Raw genomic sequence first — 21,717 nt, 5'->3', positions numbered from 1 at the left:
GCTCCACTGTCAAGCATCAAGCTGGCTGACCTAACTTGCCTCACAGTCCTGGAGAGAAATGGATAACAAAAATAACTGAGACACAGGCAAGAAGCCACTTCCTTCACAGTGCAAGGCTGGGAGAATGAAAACCATATCTCCTGTTCTCTAAAGAACAAGTTCTCCATCAATGAGGAGACTGGCTTTCCTCAGTCAAGGAGCCTTCTCCATCTTCCTAACACAGCTGAAACATGAGAAGCTGGCTCTCGGGATTAATGTAAATTACAACATTCACCTGGGAGGAAGCAGTCTTTATTCTTAGTTCCTCCTCTAAGGCATGGTAATCTGTTTTAACCAGCAACAAATTAATTTAAAATACATAAACACAAGCTTGAACAAATCACTGGGGAGAAGCCTCAAAGAAGATGAAATGCCAATAGAGTAGACAGAAAAACAGATAAAAGCTCTGGAGAAGCTATGTCTGTTGTAGCTCCTAAAGTCAGAAACTGCTCACAAGCTTAACATGACCTTATTTACATCTTTAGAAAACAAATACTTAACTTTCTGAGCAAGGAATCTGACTCAGCTACCATATGTGAAGTCTGATCAGGGAAATTTAGCTTATATTTAACTATTATATCAAGGCTGTAGCTATTCTGATCTTAAAGGTTCCAAGCAACCACCTCAAATGAAGATCTACCCAAAGAGGTAATGGCTGCCATATTAATTACTGGGATAGTATTTTTCCTCATGATAACAAGACATATAGCTAAAATTGTGTCTCCTTTTGCCAGACTGAAACTAGTTTAATAGAAGTTGTAGCTACAGCGTAGAAAAGATGCTGAGTAACACCCTTGTCATTTTAATTTATAAAACTCTTTTTTTTTTCTTTAATGAACTACAAGAAGTGCTGAATCAGAGGCAGAGAGCATGCATCTTTGTCTTGGTAACTACAGAACTTCTCTTCTCTGCTGCCCCCTATGAATATTTCTCTTATCAACCCCCTACATTTAATATATTTTCTGTTATACTGATTGTTACCAGTTACAGATGTTTTACACTCAGTTTAATTGCAGGCTCACCTTCCTCGTGGCTGTGGTTGCTTTTATCCAACACATTTGCAACTACAGTTAGTAGGCAATCAACTCTTATTAAACTGCTCCTAATTTTCCACATCCATTTTCCCCCTCCCACCCAGTGAATCTTAACAGTTTCTTAAGCTAAAGGAACTTTACCAATTTTTTGTGTTTTAGAAACAGTGAGAGTAGTTGCATTTACTCCAGAAGCCTTGCTGAAAAGTCTTTATAATCTGCACTCTGGTTTACAAATAAATAAAAAATATATGCACATAAATATACAAATATATATATATATACACACACACACCCATACACACATATGATGTTCTTTTACTTCTGCTATATCCCTTTCTGGAGATGGAACAAATGTATCAACAGACAGCAATTAAAGTCATTACAAATCATTACAGTTTGACACCCTGGAGTGCATTGGAAGAGTGTGGCCAGCAGGCTGAAGGAGGTGATCCTGCCCCTCTCCTCAGCCCCAGTGAGGCCACACCTGGAGGGCTGGCTCCAGTTCTGGGCTCCTCAGTACAGGAAAGACAAGGAACTGCCAGAGCAGGTCCTGCAGAGGCCACAAAGATGATCTGGGGACTGGAGCATCTCTCCTATCAGGAAAGACTTGGAGCAGGGCTTGTGTAGTCTTTTTACCAGTGCCCAGTGACACGAGGAGCAAAGGCCATAAGCTAAAACACAAATTCCACCTCGACATGAAATGTCACACTGTGGATAACAGAGCACTGGAACAGTGCTGCTCAGGGAAGTCATGGAGTCTCCCTGTCTGGAGACATCCAAAATCCACCTGTACCTCTGTCACCTGCTATAAGGGACTCCACCTTGGCAGGAGGCTTGGACTAGATGATCTCCAGAGGTCCCTTCCAACCCTAACTGTTGTGTGATTCGTGCAGAATAAGTATGGGTTTGTTTTCTTTCTTGAGTGGTCTTCCTTCTGCAGAGTTCTCACTTGCTCTCTACAGATCATAGTTGTGCTTCCTGCCATCTGAAAATATGCTGCACCTGAAGATATCTGCCCCCTTCAAATGAGAACCATTTGTACAACTACTCACTTGGATTACTGGAAACTATTTCCAGCTTTTAATATATCAGCTCTGCTTAACTGACATTTCTTTAAATTGCTTTTTCCTATTTACTGGGGTTTTTTACAGACTTTTTTCCTATTTTGTCTAAGATAGGATGTTATGATTTCATTTACAAACAATGCATTATCTTGAAGTTATTGCTTTCTCCTATATTTGGTTTTTAAAAATCTGGTACAATCTTTTTCCAATTTCCATTGACCCAGTCCGTTTATGGCTTAGATAATGCCCATCTTTTTCATACAGCCCTCTGGCTGTCTAAACTTTAGCTAGTTCTTAACAAACCTCCTCCTCCTCACAACATTTTCCTCAAGAACATACTGAAATGCTCCCAGCACAAGGCACAGGGCCAGCTAAACAGGCAGGATGAGCTTCAGAATGCTGCCATGGAAATTCTACTCTTTAAGACCTATTTTTACATGACCCAAAAGATATTCCTTAGAAGTCCTATATGAAAAATCATTGCAAGAAGCCCTAAAAAGATCTGATGGTATTTTACAACCAGCTACATGAAATCTCCAATCAAAGCCACCTAAAAATAATTTTTCCTTAACTTTCCTCTCCTTACAACAGAAATTAAGAAACAAGTTTCTCCCACTCTCAAACATAAATCAGCAGACAGCATAATTTCTTCTCTTCTACTTCTAAAGCTAATTTTTCTGTATTTCTTACCTTTAATACTGCTGCTTTCATCATGGCCACAAGACATATATGATTAGAACTATTTTAACACAATTAACACTTTTTTAATTTTAGGATATTTGAGGTAAATGTTTTGGCAGGCAAGGCTGTTTGCTCTTTACATGTTTTCTTTCAGGCTGGATACATCCTTTCCTTCTCTACACTTGGTTATCCTGTTTGTCAGTGGGTGCAGTACTGTCCACACTGGCCTCACCAAAGTTTCTCTTCCAGAAGTGTGGCTCAGGACGCTGCTGGCAGACAGAGGAGCCCTGGGAAGCAGCACTGGGTGCTTTGCTCATGGCTGCAGTCTCAGACCAGCTGTGGAGCTCACAGCCCAGCCAGCAGCATCCCAGATGGTCAGCACTCTTCACCCCATGCAGGTGAACAGTGCAGCCATCCAGCATGGCATGGAGATGCAGTAACAGGACAACTGGAGATCTCAGAGAAAAAAAAAACAGGAGGAGTAAGAATTATTGTAGCTCTGGGCATGGCTGTAGCAGTCAGGCAGAAGCTGCAGAAGCACAGCCATGGAATGAAACGAGTGGCAATACCAACACACTCAGCTGAAACTGATTTCTGAGGCCTCCTGACAGACTGCTCCATCTGCCCTCCTGAAAGATAATTTTTTAATGTGGCTTAAGTGTCCCCAGTACCCAAATGCTGTAACAATAATTTTCCTCTGCTGTAACCAATTTGTTTTCCTGCTTTTAGCTTTCAGCTTTCCTAATAAGCTGTCAATTAGTTATGCAAATTTGAAAAACAAACATTCAGCTCAGCTTATGGCAACCTCTTGCTTGCTGCCATCCAAGTTCACTGGGTCTGTATTACAGATGATGAATTTGATTATCAAGCCCAGCCCCCACAGAAAGCAAGGCAGCACCAGCAGTTTCTTTTTAAAACACAGACTTAAATGCTAGACCTGTAAATAACTGTGTGCAGTTTTGGGTGATATTAGAAAGATATTAGCTATTGGAGAGCATCCAAAGGACAACAATGAAGATAGTGAAGGGCTTTGAGGGGAAATCCTGTGAGGAACAGCTGAGGTCACTTGGTCTGTTCAGCCTGGAGAAGAGGAAAATGAGCAGAGACCTCACTGCAGTTTTAACTTCCTCACGAGGGGAAAGGAAGGGCAGGCACTGATCTCTTCTCTGTAGTGACCAGAGAGAGAGGACTTGGAAGCAATGGCCTGAAGTCGCGTTTGGAAGGTTTAGGCTGGATATTAGAAAGTTTCTTCATCCAGAGGATGTTTGGGCACTGAACAGACTCCCCAAGGCAATGGTCACAGCACCAGCCTGACAGAATTCCAGAAGCATTTGGACAATGCTCTCAGCACATGGTGTGACCCCTGGGGATGGTGCTGTGCAGGGCAGGAGTTGCACTTGATGATCCATGTGGTTCCCTTCCAATTTTACGCACACAGAATTCCCACCGAATTTTGGTCCATTATTCACCCTTCATCTGAACAGATAACCACTGGAAAAATCTGGTTTAATTCCTGCTTTTTAAAAGACCCTGTCTCCGTATTTTTCAGGAACTCCACACAAATTTCAACCAACTTCAATGTAAGGCAGAAAGCTGGTTTTTGGGTTTGGACTGGACGTGCTGAAACTTGGCACAGATGGAAAAAAAGGAGGGGGATTTCTAATTGAAACAGACCTGTCAATCCAAATGTAAGCACCAGAACCTCTGCATTTCTACAACATGTAGTCTGATATGCTGCTCTAGTCCAGAGTAAATAAATTTCTGAAGGCTGTAATGTGATGAGTCCCTTGCTGAAGCTGTATTAATTAGCTAAATGTGTGCTGAACTTTGAATGTAAACAGCCTTCTTTGTAGTTGTTTCTCAGGAAAGCATTTTATTTCACTAATGGGCCATGCTTAGGCCGTCTGTCTGTCCCATGACCAGGCTGACAGGTAGCAGATGGATCTCATCACACAGCAACATGTGAATTACAAGCACCAAGAACATTTTGCAGAAATCACCTTAAGAAGTGTAATTTTGTGACTTTTTCTGACTTCTGTTTTAAGCTTCTCTATACTCTTGACCCACTGCACCTTCTTTCACCTCAAAGCTTTCTCAATTAATGAACAAAGTAAAGAGAAACCCCCCCCCCCAAAATCCAACACACCTCTGCACACACACTCTCACCCCCTACATAGCAGGTTAGGTCTTCTGTCCTCATTCTGAATCTCTGAATTGCAGCAGGCTCATGTCTCCAGAACAGCATGTCTCTGATTGCAACCAGAACAGCAACTGTTTCATGATCACAGATTTGAAAAATTTAGAGATGTGTTTCAAAGGTAAATAAATAAATGTTTTAAAGAATCACCAAAGACTGAGCTAAATGCTTCCATTAGTTCAAATAGTCTAATAAATATCATTCAGTATTTACACTGGTATCCAGCAAAAGAATGCTGGACACTGAGCTCCTGGGCATCTCCTCAAACAAAGCAATGGACTTGAACAAGCAGCTGGTGCAGGAGACCTTTCTGCTACTCTGCTCTATGCAGAGAACAAGGAGATAAAAATGTAGCAAGGCTGCTTTATCAGGAGTATCAAGGGTGTTTTGGTGCTGAAGGTAACAAACTCCAACTCAGACTGCCATAGCTGAGACAATACTTTGACAGGAAAAGTAGACTTCCTTTTCAAATCAACAACTCCTGTGTCAAAGTCAGCTTGGCAGAAAAGGAACAAAAGATGTTAACATATCCGCACTGCTGTTTAACCATAACCTTTTCTGACAGTTCAACAGCATGAACCTAACATTCATTAACATCTCTTCTAACTTAGGCAAACAAGCAAATTAGACCATTGACAAAAATTAAATTTGCAGACCATAATAAGGAACATTTTCTACATTGTTAACCTCAGTACATTTAAAGAGCTTTCAGTAAAAAAGGTTCCCCCCCTCTCTAAACAAACAGTAATAAGAAGAACATCTTATTACTGCTTACACTGCACACAGCTTTCAGCCTAGACCTGCTCATGCTTCGCAGACTCCCCTGCCATCAGTATTCACTATTATTTTTCAAAGGATCAGGTCTGCCTTCTCAGACACACACAGGGTTTATCTACTTCTAAATGAAATGTCTCATTCCTCGACTAGTTCAGTTAATCTAGTCCCTGTACCACGTTTTATTTACCTGCACATTTTTTCAGTCCTTCAGGATTACTCATTCAACTTTGTTATGATTAAACATGAACATTTTGGAAGCAGCTTTTGCCTCCTGTCTGACTCCAGGAAAAGACAGACACACCTTTTCTTTCAGTAGATGAAATCAGGTTTAAAGAAATAATTAGTGTGAAGTCTACAGCCCCTGCAAATCTTCAAACTTAAGTCAGGAGAAATTACTATGGATATTTAGATCAGGAGCTATAAAACAATGCTATGGCTGAAGACATCCACAGTGATCAATGTGATTCTCTGATTCTGAAGTGATGCACAGTGGCAGGACATTCCTCCCCCCTTCCCTTCTCTACCAACACATTCAGCTGTTGTATATGGATGAGATAACCTGACAGGGGGTTATCTCTGGCACCAAGAGGGCTGGGACCCCCAGCTGAAAATAAACATCTTGGTCTGGAGAGCAGATGTAGACAGAGAGAAAATTTAAATAGCATTGACTGCAAGTCACTGCTTTACACTATAAAAGCTACACAAATATCAGAGACCGAAGCCTCCTACACACTCCCTGGAAATGTGCAGGCCTTCTTCCACAAAAGTTTGGATGCATCTCCCTGGATACTTTTCTGGAAATTGAGAGGAAGGATCATCTGTATCTCCCATCAGCAACTGGATGATAAAATACATAGAATCCTAATCCATACTACCTTTTCACTAGCTGTAACACAGGCACCTCAGTTGGGCTGTATTGTTTATCTACTGGCAGTGTTTGTTTATCCTGTGTAGTAAGTTATCTGTTAAAGTCTTATGTCTGTTAAATTTGTGTGTATCAAATAAATAATTCATTTTGTAATAGGTCTAATTTGCCATTATTAAGAACTTGCAGCCAGAGTGGGTTTTGGGGTGTTAGCCACCTCAGTAAAGTTATTCTCTACTACCAGAGGCCTGGGCAAAGACCAAAGTTTGTTTAAAACTACCCTTTCCATTCATAACATACACACAGTTCTTCTCAGAGTTAATGGTAGAACAGGAATCTGCATTTCATAAGCTAAATAATTCTTCCCCTCAAACTGCTTGGAAATTTCTCAGTGACTCTGTTCAAGGAGGCCTTATCTTTGTTCAACAGGCAGTCTTAAAATAGTTATAGCATCTCTCACATGTAAATTTTTCTTTTCTTGCTGCCATTTTTTGGTTATAGAAGTCTGACCTCTGCATCATCAAACTGTCTTATAATGCTGGCAGACAATTCAGTCTCTGTGGGCTTACAGAATGCAGTCAGATGCAAACTGCACACCTGTTGGGTCATGATGATCAGGCTGGCACACTGGAAGGATGCAGCCCACCTGCAGTTCTCAGACCCATCTCTGCAATATTGCCAAGGAAACAAAAGCTGCATACTCTGTCTGGGCTCATCCTCAAATGAGCTCTCCTTGCTCAGTATCAGAACATGGCATATTTCTAGGAGAATACTTTTCAAGTGGATCATGGGGTGACATCTCAACTTTTTTTGTTTCAGAGGTGTCCAAAGAAAGGACTTTGGCATCCATACATATCTGGGCCCATGGCCACTACCATGAGTCAGTGTGTTTAAAGCTCACTCCTCAAACAGTGAGAAATTTATTACTCACATGAGGGTTTTGGTCTTTTATTTCTCTTGGTCTTTTGTTCATCTTCTCTTCAGGGCCTGTGATGGTTTGGACTTGGATCTATCCTTCCTTTCAATCTCAGCTTTGAAGTTCAACACCAGTGTTGAACACAATGAACTGTAAGTACATTTTAGAGCAGCATAATGGCAGCATCAGGAGAACCCAAGTAGGGAAGAAGGACATTTTACCTTTTCCTTTCTGATCAGTTCACCATCAGCTGAAATTTACTTTCTGAAGCAGTACTCACTGCTAGTTGGATTAGAAAGTGGTAAATCTCTTTCATGTGGAAGGATGAAAGCCTTAGCTTACTTCCCAGTGAGCCTTGATGGTTGTGCTCAGTAGTCCAAGGGGGAAAAAGAGCTAAAAGCATCACAGTGAGCTGCACTGCCATGGTGAGGCTGTGGATTCCCAGCACATTTGAGACACACTCCTTCTTCTTCCCCTCTGAGCCCCTTGCCAGAATTAAGGCACAGAAGACTTATCAGCTCAAAGCATGCAGTGAAACAGAGGGAGATAAATGAAATGCATCACTTCCTTTTGTTCCCTTGTTTCATTTTCTCAATTGTATTTGCAGCATATCTGAAGCACAATCAGAAGGCTGAGAGCTGGAATAAGGCAACAGAGATCATTTACAATTAATCACTGATTACTGCTGTAAGCCTCAGATCAGAATTGGTGTTTCAAATGAACTTTTTTTCTCCAGTTACACAACTTATATCAGTTACTGGAGTCCCAAGGACCAGCTTACTTGGTCTTTCCACAAACATCTGTAAAATTTTTAGGACAGTATGCCAGTGTCAGAAGAAATGTCTGTATTTTAAGAAATAAAATATTTTAAGAATACATACTTCTCTAAGTCTATTACTCCCTCCTAACACAAGCATAGAAAGAATGGTCAGACAGCAACTAAAACCACCTTTACTACATTGGAGGAATTGATTGTGGAGGGAGATTAGACAACAGGCCTTCTAAAACATCACCCATATGTCTTCCCAAATACAAACTTCTGAGAAATGAGAAAAAGTAACATTTTAACAACTGATGCTAGGCTCATTTTTCAGACACAGAAGTGGCTGCAAGGAACACAAATACAGTAACCACAAGCTCTTCCTGTTGTTGAAAGACAAAACTGAAGACCTGGTTAACTGCTTTATGCTGTTACCATTGACAGAAATGTGGACAGGCAGAAATTTCCCTGAGCCCTGATGACTAGAATTGAAGAAGACACTCCTGGAAATCCTTGCATGAGCCTCCCTGCCCTGGAATTTTTTCTTCAGGAATCTCCTTTGATTAGGCACCATAGAATCACAGAATCACAGAATTTCTAGGTTGGAAGGGACCTTTAAGATCATCGAGTCCAACCCATGTTCTAACAGTTCAACTAGGTCATGGCACTAAGTGCCACATTCAGTCTTTTTTTGAACACATCCAGGGATGGTGACTCCACCACCTCCCTGGGCAGATGGTTCCAGTATTTGATCACTCTTTCTGTGAAAAATTTTCTCCTTAATTCTAGCCGATATCTCCCTTGGCACAGCTTGAGACTGTGTCCTCTTGTTCTGTCTGTTGTGGCCCGGAGAAAGAGACCGACCCCCAGCTCACCACAGCCACCCTTCAGGAAGGTGAAGAGAATGATAAGGTCACCTCTGAGTCTCCTTTTCTCCAGGCTGAACAACCCCAGCTCCCTCAGTCATTCTTCATACAGCTTGTGTTCCAAGCCCCTCACCAGCCTCGTTGCTCACCTTTGGACACGCTCAAGCATCTCAATGTCCCTCCTAAACTGAGGGGCCCAGAACTGGACACAGCACTCCAGGTGTGGCCTCACCAGTGCCGAGTACAGGGGAAGAATGACCTCCCTGCTCCTGCTGGCCACACTATTCCTGATACTGGCCAGGATGCCATTGGCCTTCTTGGCCACCTGGGCACACTGGTGGCTCATGTTCAGACATCTGACAAAGGATTCTGAGTATCTTGAATTTTGATCTGACACAATATTGCTACTTGAATGTTACTAAGTTTGCTCATTGCCTTTTTTTTAAATCAAGTTTTTAAAATTATTTGGCTGTTTTGTTTTGGGTTTTTTTTCCTAGCTTTCTGCTAAGTTTTATTGAGCTAAAAATGATCAAAAGCCAAGGAAAAAAGGTAACCTGCTTTCCATTATGAAAGATTAAACTTTAAAATTACAAAATTACTTATCTGTAGGCAAACATTAAGGATATTTTCTAATTGGCAGATTTATCTCAAATAAAAGACTTCTGCACTACTGCCCTGGAGGAAGGTATAAGAGATGTCAAGAGAGTAAAGCCAAAGAGGCTTCAGTGGGCATTTCAGTACTACTGATTACACTACATGTGTCATGGCTCATTACTACACTGCAAAAACAGTACAGAAATAGACACTTAGATCTGCTTTGTTTCCTTTGCCTCCATGTAATTTAACTACTTATAAAGGAAACACTCTTGAAAGCATTAAAAACTGAATTGCATTCAGAGACAACCAGTAGAACAGTGAAGGGGTAGCATTTGGATATGGATTCTTCTATTTGTCCACAGATTTCTACCACAGCATTCCAGATTGTCTGGACATAAACAAACCAAGGAGAACAATTAAAAGAGAAAGAAATAGACAAGCTGTAATTTAACAGATAAACTGACAAAGGTGTACTCCTTTTATTGTTAATGTTCCAAAGAAAGATTACAGAAGACTTGCAAGTGAACAGACTCAAAAAAGGGAGAAAAGTGTTTGTGACTAATCTTATGCTGATCAGGAATAAAGATTTGAGAAAAGTTTGGATTTCCTTGAAATGGAAAATTCATCTCTGACTAATATACTTCTTACTCTTAGACTTGGAAGGCTCTGCTGCAGGAGAACCCACATCCAAGGAGCAGAATAACATATTATTCATGAAGCATATTTATCACAGAAAATTACAGAGAAACAAACACATGGAAACAAAGGATGCCTGCTGCTCTCAAAGGAAAACCTTCCTAGTTTACAAAAAGTACACCAAGAATAGAAAACTTAAATAAAACAAAAATATCAAGGTCTCATTCCCCAGGAGATTATTCATTTTCTCTTGCTGGGCTGCCAACCAGCATGTTGACATTCGAGCTGAGGGGAAATGCTGAAAGTAATTGATGTTGTTGGGATAGGGACAGAATGAATGACTTTAGTCATTAGAAGGTGAAACAGAATCTGTTTATTAGGAAGAAGTTGTGACTTTTATAGTCTGATTTCTTAAGCTGATACTTGATTGGTCTCAAAGTGAAAACTTCTCACACTATTGGTGAACTGTGAATAGCACACTTTGGAGAACTATATCTATAAACAATGATTACAGAAAGAGAGAGAATCATTGTTTGAATTCTTTCCTCTAAGTTTCTCACAGCTTTCACACAGCTTCCCAGGATTTTCCTGGGAGAACCATGTCTCTATTCAGAGGATATGTGATTACACAAGTAATGTGATGCTCATAAACTCCAAGCACCAGTTACAGCTTTCTAGCTGGGCAGTGCTGCACCAGTAGCATGGTGAGCATCTTAGCAGTTACTCTGGCAACAGTTCTTAAGATATCAGCAAGCACAAGGATGTCCAGAGAAATCAAGTCATATGCACATCTAGGACCATGTGGATCCAAGTACAGATGCAGAACTGCATCTTTTGACTATTTCATAAGAAAAAAATAATCAACTAGCAGGATGGTCTTCAATCAACTTGCCAGTCACTGGCAAGTGAGCAAGCAGGCAGGCTGTGTGAGACTCGGCTCTGAATGCTGGAGCACATCTCTGTGACCACATGCTGGCAAGCAGACAGACAGAAGCCAGCTCTGGACAAGCTAACTCAGATACAGGCAGGGAAGCTCAGAGACCAGCTGCCCTAAACACGTGCTCAAAACACCTCTTTACATTATTCTTCTTCCTTTACATTATTCTTCCTTACATTATATTTACATTTGAATCCCTTCTGATCACTCACTTCTGTAAGGACCATCACTACCTGGGTGAGAGGAATTACAGAGTAAAATACAAAGCAGTACAAGCCATCAGAACCACACCAGGATTTGGGGCTGTGTTTGCAATCCTAAGAAATAAGAAAGTGAAAAATCCGAAGAGGGACCATAACAAATGCCTGATATAAAATTATATACTACAGATTAAGAATATGTAATTTGCTCAGTATTTTTGTTTTGCTAGGGAGGCATAAGACAGACACATTTATATAAACTGATAATTCAATAAAAGAAGGAATTGTACACTTCACATTTAAAACAAAGCAACCTAAGCAATGACCTTAAATTAATGCAACAAGTTTAAGCTAATAGGAAAATCTGAATGAGGAAATTAGGAGAAATGGTTTAATGGCAAGGCCTAGTGGAAAGAAAGTTTCCTTAATGAGGTAGTTACTGTTCACTACCAATGCTTGAAGAAGGCGTTCAGTAACTAGAAAAGACTCAGTAATCTGTTTCTCCTAGAATGCTCTGTTTAAGATAATGTTGTTTATTGTTGAGAATCTTGGGTGGATAGAAACTTTATGCCTGCATTTAACTTTGAAGAAACCTCTTGCTTGCTTGGTGAGGATAGCTTTTTAAAGGCAACATGAAATAGAAAAAACATCTCTACAGTACTTAAGGAAATAAAAGCTTGAGAAGAATCTTGTTTTCCAATACAACTTTTCAGAAATACCCCATGGTGGGAAAAGTAAATCAAGCAATACTTGAAAAAAAAATCAATAAGAAAATATTTGCATCATCACTGTCTATGTTCTGCCTTTATATTTCTCAGGATATAAGAATTTGTTCTGGGCTTTTGAAATCAGTATCAGAACAGATTTGAAATGGAGTTGAGAGAGATCAGTGAGAATTTAAAGCCTCACTTCTCATTTACTGATTTCTGGATTTCAACCATGCATTTGCTGACTTTTTTAGCCCTTATTTCCATGCCTTCTCCAGCTTGGTTTACTTAGAGATTAAGAATTTACTATTACCAGGACTTTTTCAAGATATTACTTTTATGTTTAAAAGATTTTGACAAGTCACACAGCTCTAAGGATTTAATGGGTAAAGCTTTCTAACACAAAGTAAAATAGTGACAGACAGCTTCAATTAAATCATGCAAACTGAAGTTATTTATCCCACCATCTAGAAATCCAAGAGTAAGCAAAACAATATACAAAGTACCAGTCCTAAAAATTCAGTCTGATGTTGCAGGAAAACAAGAGATTTTCTCCCTTACTGCTTGTTTGTTGAATGGGTTGGGTTTTGGGTGTTTGGTTGATTGGTTTGGTTTGAGGTTTTTTCTGTGGGTTTTGGGTTTCAATTCAGTGAAATGATTGATTAGATGAATACAGCAATTTTGTGCAGTGGATTGCTAATCAAAACTCGAAGCCTAAAGAAATTACACGAGAAAATTCTAGAACCTAAAGAGTCATGAGACAGAGAGACCCTGATTGGACTGACTTTGGCTTAAATGGAGTCCATAAGCATCTTATAAGAATCCTCACTTGTACTGAGATACTTCAAGTGTACTATTAAGGTGAAACTAGACACGTCTCCCTGGTCACAGAGAGAGAAATTCAGTCATGGCTGAGTATCTGTTTGACTGCTAAAAGGAGGGAGAAAGTGGCCTGCTGTTCCACAATGATTTGGAGATTCCCTGAGATATTGTTGAATGGAATTGTGTCACACAGATGTCACGATATAAAGGCACAAAAGAAAATTCATTGGCATTAACTTAACGCTAATGAAATATTTTGTGATATTATTTCCACATCCAGAGGACTTTGGGGACTCTGTGCTGAGACCTGAAGAAGGTAGCAGGAAGGATAACTTAAAAATATGAAGAGTTATCATCCTTTCATCATGAAGTGAAAGAAAAATTCTTCCATAGTTTTCAAATTTAAAAAAACCTGACAGAATAAAATGTTGGTATCTCCTGCAAGATTTTGGCAGATGGGATGTTAAACTGTCACATTTTTTCCCAATATCAGGCTAGCTGAAAAAATCCCCACTGCCTTTAGTTGCCCAAAGACAGCATCAACAAAAACATGTATAGTTCATGTCTCAGCGCAACATGCTGTTAATTGCAAAACCAACGTCCAGATAAGTTTTGTTTTCCTCTGAGACTCAGTAAAACAGAACTGAGATTAGGGAAAAAAACAATTAAGAAAAGCAGACCAAATTCACTGTTGTGTAACAGTGTGAGCCATTGCTGGCTTTCTAATTGGTTTGCTCAGATTAACAGACATTCAGAATCTAATAAACAAGTAGCTAACATCACATAATGCTTACTACAGTAGAGACATACCTCACTACCCAACACTAATTACCTCTGCAGTGTAGTGTCAGACCTACAAGGCATCCTTCTTTTCCTTTCACGGAACAACAGTCACCAAATGAACAAAAATGAACAAAAATACCATTTCTAGAATTTTTTTAAATCTACATCCATTCCTTTCTGTCTTGCTACCAGCACATCCAAATCAAAGGACTGGTATAAGTAATGCACTAAACTCTATCTATCAACCACCTACCTAATTTAAAAGTTTCAAATACAGGTCTTTTACAACCATGATGATATGGAAACCTCATGGCATCCTCAAAAGAATAGTGATCATCCACAAATATCAGTGTGCAGAGAGACTGGACAAACACAGTTTCAATGGTAGCTGTACATTTCTGTGCAGATGGTAGCTGTATATTTCTGTGCAGATTTCTGTGCCTCTCTGACACCATACAGGTGAGAGTGAAAAGGGGAGTTCCAGCCTGAAAACACAGAGAATAGTTACACCTAGGTATGTGTGAAGCGAAGGACTTTGTGGATTTCAGCACTGATCCACTTTCCATGCAGCAGCAATGCCAAGAGCACTCTCAAGAGAAAGCTGCACACCACAAGCCCTGCAGTCAAACTCTATCAGGTCTCTCCTTAGCAGGGAAGAGGTCCAGATCATGCAAAGCACGTTTTAATTTGTTGTATCTTTTCTCCCCCTCACTTCTTTCAGGAAAATAATTAGACTGCTAACAGTGAGACAATCTCCATGACATGCCAAATTGTGGCTGGTGATCACTGAGGGCATTAGAGCTTCTTTAACAAAGCGGGTGACCTAAATAAACCTGTCTGATGCATCTTTCCTGGGGGTGCCCTAAAATTTCTAAGAAGCTTTTCAAAGACCTGGCCTACACCAGTCCTAACAGCCAAAATAGCAGAACCCATAGAATATAACACTTACCTTAAATCTGACCATGTTTTCAAGCTACTGGAAGGAAACTGTGGAAGTGCTAACACGCTGCAAGGACAAATGTATCTGGTGTCAAAAGGCATCCTCACAAGGCAAACTACAAGATTATCCTAAAGTTAATATAGAAAACCATCCTTTAGAGACAGCTTCTCCAAATTAGACTGTACTAACCACAAATCCCATGCTGGTGTAGTACTCAGATTTTTGAAGAGAACCTGAACAGAGCAAAAATCCCATATCCTTAAATACCTGTGTCTGCCAATTATGACTTTTTAAAAAAATGAAAGCAGACACCAGTGAATTTATACTCTGAAACTGTTATCTTCTACACTTATAAGCTTGATGCATTTAAATAAATGGTTAAATTACTGATTCCATTATTTTATTTCAATAATATAAAAACAGAATGTTCCAACATTTAATTACTATTTATTTTGTGTGTACTATGTTTTGATTCTAATGAATGCTTTCTGTTTCCTTCAGGTGTCATCTTCATCTCTGAAACATTCATCAGGATCAATTATGCCTTTTGTTGCCTTGAATAAAAATGGTGTGCCTAAAATAGCTGATAGTGAAATTAAAATTGCAAAAGCAACCAAAGCACTACTTAGAGCAGAAAGCTAGTTCCTTTTTCTCATTTCACCAGTGAGATCCTTCTGCCCCCACATCATGCAAAAAAATTTTCAGATCAAGTTTTCCACAATCACAGGTAGAAATAGCATTGTTTCACTCCTTTCTCTATAGAAATACCTTAACTTTTCTTAAAGAGTAACAAATCATTAAAGGTCTTCATATAAAAAAAGCTCTCAAGAACACAATTCATCCTTTTCTAAGGATAAGTGCAAGGACTTGCATTAGCAGTTCAGGATTTGGTACCAAAGGAGCTTGGTAATTGTAGGACACTTGGCTCACTTCCTGTAGAAGATGAAAAGTGCCACCTATGCATACTGGTATGAAGGAAGGGAAAGGCTTTCTTTTAGCATTTATAAAGCTGTTAAGGGTAGATTTGGGTTGGATGTAAGGAAGAAATTTTTATAAATGGGGTAGTAAAATACAGGGACAGATTGTCCAGAGAATTTTTAGATGCCCCATTGCTGGAAGCCCTCAAAGTCAGGTTGGATGGGACTTTGAGCAACTGGTCTAGTGAAAGGTGTCCCTGCCTGTGGCAGGCAGATTGGACTACATGATCTTTAGTCTCTTCCCACTCAAATCATTCTATGACTCTATGATATGGGTCCTCTTCTTTTTCTTACTTTAATTTAATTTGTTTTCTAATTTTAGTTCACTTTTGGCAGCCTGGCAGTGCCAAACTAACACCTAGGTTTGTGTACACAAATCCCCACAATTTAAACAGAAAGTATGTTCAATATGATCTTTGTATCACAGGCAAACTGGTACAGTCGAACAAAGTCTGATTTTAAATTATCAAACACCCCACAGTACTAAGTGTTACAGATCCTGCATTTAACATTCAGATTTAAGCAGCATGAAGTAATCATGGCTTGGAACCACCTATTTAAAATGGAACAGCAAGAAAAACAGGAAAAACACCAGTATGGAGTATTTCTTGCAGCTCTGCTTTAAGCAGAGTTGAAAACCTGAGAACTTGCAATCATTACAATATTGGAAAGGTTTTCACAGTATTTCAAATATTCATTAGTTCTTTCCACCCATTTTACTGATCCCTAAGACTGCATACATTCAAGAATGAAGGAGTAGCACCGTGAGTTTAGCCCAAGGTATATTCATACCTATTAGAGGTAAGTATATTAAAGGTGGAGAATAAACCTCTCATTTTCCAACTTCAGTGAAAGAGCATGCAAGAACTGATGAATGGAAGATCACCTAATATTTCACAAACAAGTTTTTAAAATACAGGGGTGAATTAAACAAAAAAAGGATTTCATTTCATAAGTTACTTTCTCACTTAATTTTATACTTAGCAGTGTGTCCAATGTAATTACTCATAAAAAATTGCCAGATGATTGAATTTTTCTCTTTATCTGAAAAGCAGCACTAGCATCTGATGTTCTACTGATTAGAATCTGACTCAATGTCTGTAATGGAATTTTCCACACACAAAAAATAAAATCCTATGTTAATTCTGAGAGAAGGGTTTCAGAAAGAGTAAACATTTCCATATCTTCTCCACACTGAGATCAAAGAAAAAAACAAGATAATCATACTTTCATGTATACAAAAAAGAAACATGCTAAATTTCAGTGAGACTTTCAGAAAATGTGGTGGGATTCTAGGGGGAAGATTACACATAACATGAAAATAACCTTTTCTGAAGAGTTAAAGAAGAATTTATGTAACTTTTCCCATGAATATGAATTTTTTTTCTACTACATATTTAAGATAAATGAAAATTGATGCCAGATTATTCATATATAATCTTAAAAACCACAGCAGCATTGGAAAAGACATAGTGGAGGAAATAAGGCAAAAAGCTTCACTAGTGTAAACTTCCCAAGTGATTCTGACACAGGAGCATGACTTACAGCTGACTGAAATTAATACTGAAATTCATATTTATTTATTTAGCAAAAAAATTGTTCTTTCTGCAAACATTTATAAAAAAGTAAATCAAAGACTTAGCAATAATAAGTTCCTAAATCCTTGGAGCTTTTTCTTAAGATTCTTAAGAGAAACAGTCTAAACAAACTCATTAACTACAGATTGCAGTGAAAACACCTGCAACTACTGATACAGAATTTATGTCACATCCCCAAAACAGACCTTCTCTTCCACATTCAAAGTTAAAGTAGAAAATCAACTACAGTAATATATACACTCTGGATTTGCAAACAATATTATAACAACTCTCAAACCATGTCCACTGCATAGGATTAAAGGCAAGTTAATAACTTTCAGAATAAAATAATTACGGGGCAGACCATAACTTTCTTTCCTGCCTTATCAGATAAAATTAAACTGTAGGTGAGCAGCTAAAGTATAAGGAAATTAACACAGAAGTTTTTAAGATGTTGTATAATAGAAACAAGGAGGATGCCCATAATTCAAAGTATTAAGAAACATCCCCACATGGAAGATGTGAAGGATATATGTGGTAGACACAGGGAGGAGAAAGCACCAAAGCCCAGCATCAACAGAGCACACAAAGAAGTAAAAGAGACCAACATTTTCAAGCAATGGGTAGCAAAGAAAAGGAAAAAGGCACAAGAGACACATGTAAGTAAAGATGAGAATATGTGATCAGATGCATAAAATTTGATTAAAATGCATTAAAGAGGAGCAGTAACTTGAACTAAGCCTCCAGCTGGATTCCACCACTGCACTGGTCCTTAAATCTACTGGTAACTATCTACTACAACCTGAAAAGAAATTAAAATCACTAGCAAATGCTGACTCAAACTGCACAGCTGGAAAGGGCTGTGCAAGTCTGGAAGGAAATCTGTGGAAAGAATGTAAAATGGAATTGGAAGGCTGGGATATAGAAATAAAAACAGACTGAAATTACAGCTGGTATATCAGCTCATGGTATACTAACACAGGATGAAGCCTTTGGTGTCATTATATCCTTGACAGTAATGTTGAGAGTTTTGGAATTCTCTGTTTGAAACCAGACACCCAAAACACATAATTCAAAATGGTAAATGTCTGAAAATAGCTGGAAATTTGAGCTTTTCATTTTACAAGGCTATCTTAGATTATTATGCACAGCCTCTCACTGCAAGAGCAGATATGCTAAAAATCACTTCTCAACGTGTCTAAAAGAATCCATTAAAAAAGCCATGAAGCAAATCTTAACAGAACAGTAATTGTTTAGACATTTATTTTCAAATAATTTTTATGCACTATCACATCCTTTCTAAAGAGCAGACTACTTCCTCTAACACATCAAGCTTTTTACACAGTGTGCTGTGTAAAAGAATGAATCTTTAAGTCCTTTTCACTTCTACCCTGGGTTCAATGTCCTGAGACATCCCCCTACTCTGAAACCTATTGCTGGGCCACTAACCAGCTCAGCCTTGCCCTGCACCATCTTCCAAACTGTCCTTCCTCCCAGCCTCAAATTCTTCATTGCCTATACAAAAAAATGGATTACTCTCTAACCACTTCTGTCATGTTGTCACACACCTAAAATAGCACCTTGAGAATGTTCATGTTCCAGTTTCACCTGCAGACCTATTCCCATCTTTTCACAAGTGTTTTTGTGAGAATTTCATTTCTTTTAAATGCCACAGCACCGATTAGGCCATAATATGGGAAAACACACTGAGTTTGATGGTTCTATACAACTTTCTATTTCTACACACTGAGTCCATGATTTCAGCACAAAAGGAAAACCATTTGCCAATCCCTCTCTTTTTTCTCGTGCAGTATGATTTATTGTAGATAAAATCCAAGCTAGGACATAAATCACATATTTTTCTGCCTGAGGAAAAACTTATTCACTAGCAAAGAGTAGCTGACAGGAAAAATGAACACATAATATACAAAAAGTAAAGCTAAATTTTGAAAAGAAAAAAAAGTGGTAGGCTGAAATATGAGGGAAGATTTCTCAAAAGGCATATAAGTTTAACAGGCAGCCTTTTTGATTCTTTGAGCAAGTTAGATGCAGCAAAATGAAAACACAGTAACATTCAGTAGGAGTAAGAAGTTAATTCACTACCCCTACGCTGAGGATGGACAGGGAACTGTCCTCCTGTTTGGAACTGGACCTGTCCCTTAGGCAATTAAAACTTCACCTACAGATCTGCACTGGGGCTGTAGGCAGTGAACATGCCTGGGAGGTCACAGCAGATTGTGAGAGCTGGCTCATCTGCATGGAAACCTTCTGTTCCTTGGAAGGCAACAGGCAGGTCTTCACCAAAACCTTCGGCATGGTAACTAAAAATCTGAAGACATATTTCTCAGGATGGTAACTTACAAAGTGCTGATTAAAAGAGCTACCTTGGACATATGGAGATAAAGACAGCAGTGCCTAGTTGTATCAAGTGCTGCCAGGAAGATTTTTAGCACCAGGGGTTTTTCATTTCATCTTCTCTTCTATTTTTTTTTTTCCCTTCTTGAAAAAGGGTGGATATTTTCCAGTTCAGTTTCTCTCTTGTGCTCAGGCAGTAGATTTTAACTTCTAAAACAGCAAAGCTGGTTTAGGAGGAAATAGTTTCTAGAAGGTTCAGCAATGCACAGCCTTTGAAACTTAAAATTGCTTTCCTTGTACCTGCATTAAAAGGCCTACTATGAGGACAGGAGAGAGAACAAAGCACACAGCTCACCTCGTAGTAGCTCCGCACAGCATTGCAAAATGCTTCATCCGCTACGATTTGCGTCTCCCCGTTCAGAAAGGCCTGGAAACGCTCCTTCAGCACCTGCAGCTGCTGCTTGTTGAGCTGTGCAAGAGACAAACAAGGAGAGGGGACAGAACAAAAATAAATGCAGTTAGTCTCCAAAAGTACTCAGCACTGCACACTCTTGGAACCTGTGAGGAGGAAAAAGAAGACAGGGGCTCCCTGGCCACCTGGCTCCCTGGAGAGTGGAGCTCTTCGGAGTCCCAGCTGGACAAGCCACACTCTGGGAGCCAGACATGCACGCAGGCAGCATGCAAGGAAACTTCTGCTCTTCCCCTGGCATCCTTGGGATGGCAGGGGTAGGTCTGCATGGATACTTCTGTGCAGTATTTCATATGCATATGCTGAATATAATGGTTGATCTTCTCCATGGCAGCAGCAGCTAATAAAACTCAGCTCTTAGCTTGTCTTCGAATACATCATTTTCTTTTCAGCCCTCAAATAACTGAACACAAACAACTGAGATGGCTCCATTTTTTGGAGTAAACCAAGCACTACCATTGGAGTGTTTCAACAAGCATGTGCACTGTGAAGAAAATGGAGTTCTAGCCTCCGATGCTATGACACTATGAATGACATGAAATAACTGGATCTAAGGGAAGGGTTGACCATGGCTCCAAGACTGACACCCAATAACACTTGGTGGACTTCACATCAAAGTTGAGTACATTTTGAAAACAAACTCCTAAAAGAGCACATTAGACAATTAAACCTTGCAATCAACCCATTTTTATCAAAGCATAATTTTAAGGGAAAAAGCAAAGTTCGGAAGCTCTGCAGGGATCTGAGATCCAGGTCTTTTGCCAAAATTTCTATCCAGTCTTGAATTATTTAGTAGAATATTTCTCCTTATCAAATCTGTGAGAAGTCTGAATACCACATCATAGTCTTGAACTTTAGCACTAAAAAAAATTTCAAATACAACTGACAGAAAGGTTTCTCATCCCTCCTGTGTTTAGCTTAAGTAAAACAAACAAACAGATAAATGTATAGCCAGAAAATGTAAATATTTTTCCAGAGGGGAGAAAGTGATATTTGTAACGGCTAGCTTGCAGCAAATAAGATTGCCCCCAATGGCATAATAATTTCTTATTGAAGAATTTTTTGGCATCTACAGTAAATATGGTGGCCTTAGGCTTTCAGGTCTCTTACGTCAACACTTTTAAGTTATTTAAGCACAACACTGTTATCAAATTTGCAAAATCTCTGCAATCCTGACAATGGGCCTACTGTGGACAGCTTCTATTTCCTTAATATCACAGGAAGATTATCATTCACATGAAGTTTGCTAAGTGTGCAAACTCATGTGGTTCTTTGAAAAATCTAAGGAAACAACAGTATAGATGCCATCTATATACTGGGTATCAGAAATCCTCTAAAAAAAAAAAGTGAGCAGTAGTGATGCAAAGCCAAAAACCTATGCCTCTGAAAAAAAAAAATTCAAGCTATTTAAAAATACATGATAATTCTCTTCCTCATCTTAACAGAACAATTAACGACACAGAACAAGCCCCAGGAGATCCCTATGGAAAAAAGGCTTCCTGTAGAGGCGAGCAAACT

At 39.2% G+C, this 21,717-nt stretch overlaps 1 protein-coding gene across 3 annotated transcripts in view; it reads right to left on the bottom strand.

Annotated features, from left to right (window-relative positions):
• CADPS2 (calcium dependent secretion activator 2) overlaps positions 1-21,717 on the bottom strand; it is a 282,539-nt gene that overhangs the window by 206,848 nt on the left and 53,974 nt on the right. For all 3 annotated transcript variants that reach the window (XM_030238173.2, XM_050969712.1, XM_050969713.1), the window contains exon 2: positions 20,086-20,199. In XM_030238173.2, coding sequence (XP_030094033.1) covers positions 20,086-20,199 — 114 coding nt within the window. The remainder of the gene's footprint in view (positions 1-20,085; positions 20,200-21,717) is intronic.

Source organism: Serinus canaria, chromosome 1A (assembly GCF_022539315.1).
Source record: "Serinus canaria isolate serCan28SL12 chromosome 1A, serCan2020, whole genome shotgun sequence".
Classification (NCBI taxonomy): domain Eukaryota; kingdom Metazoa; phylum Chordata; class Aves; order Passeriformes; family Fringillidae; genus Serinus; species Serinus canaria.
This window is presented reverse-complemented; position numbering and strand designations above follow the sequence as displayed.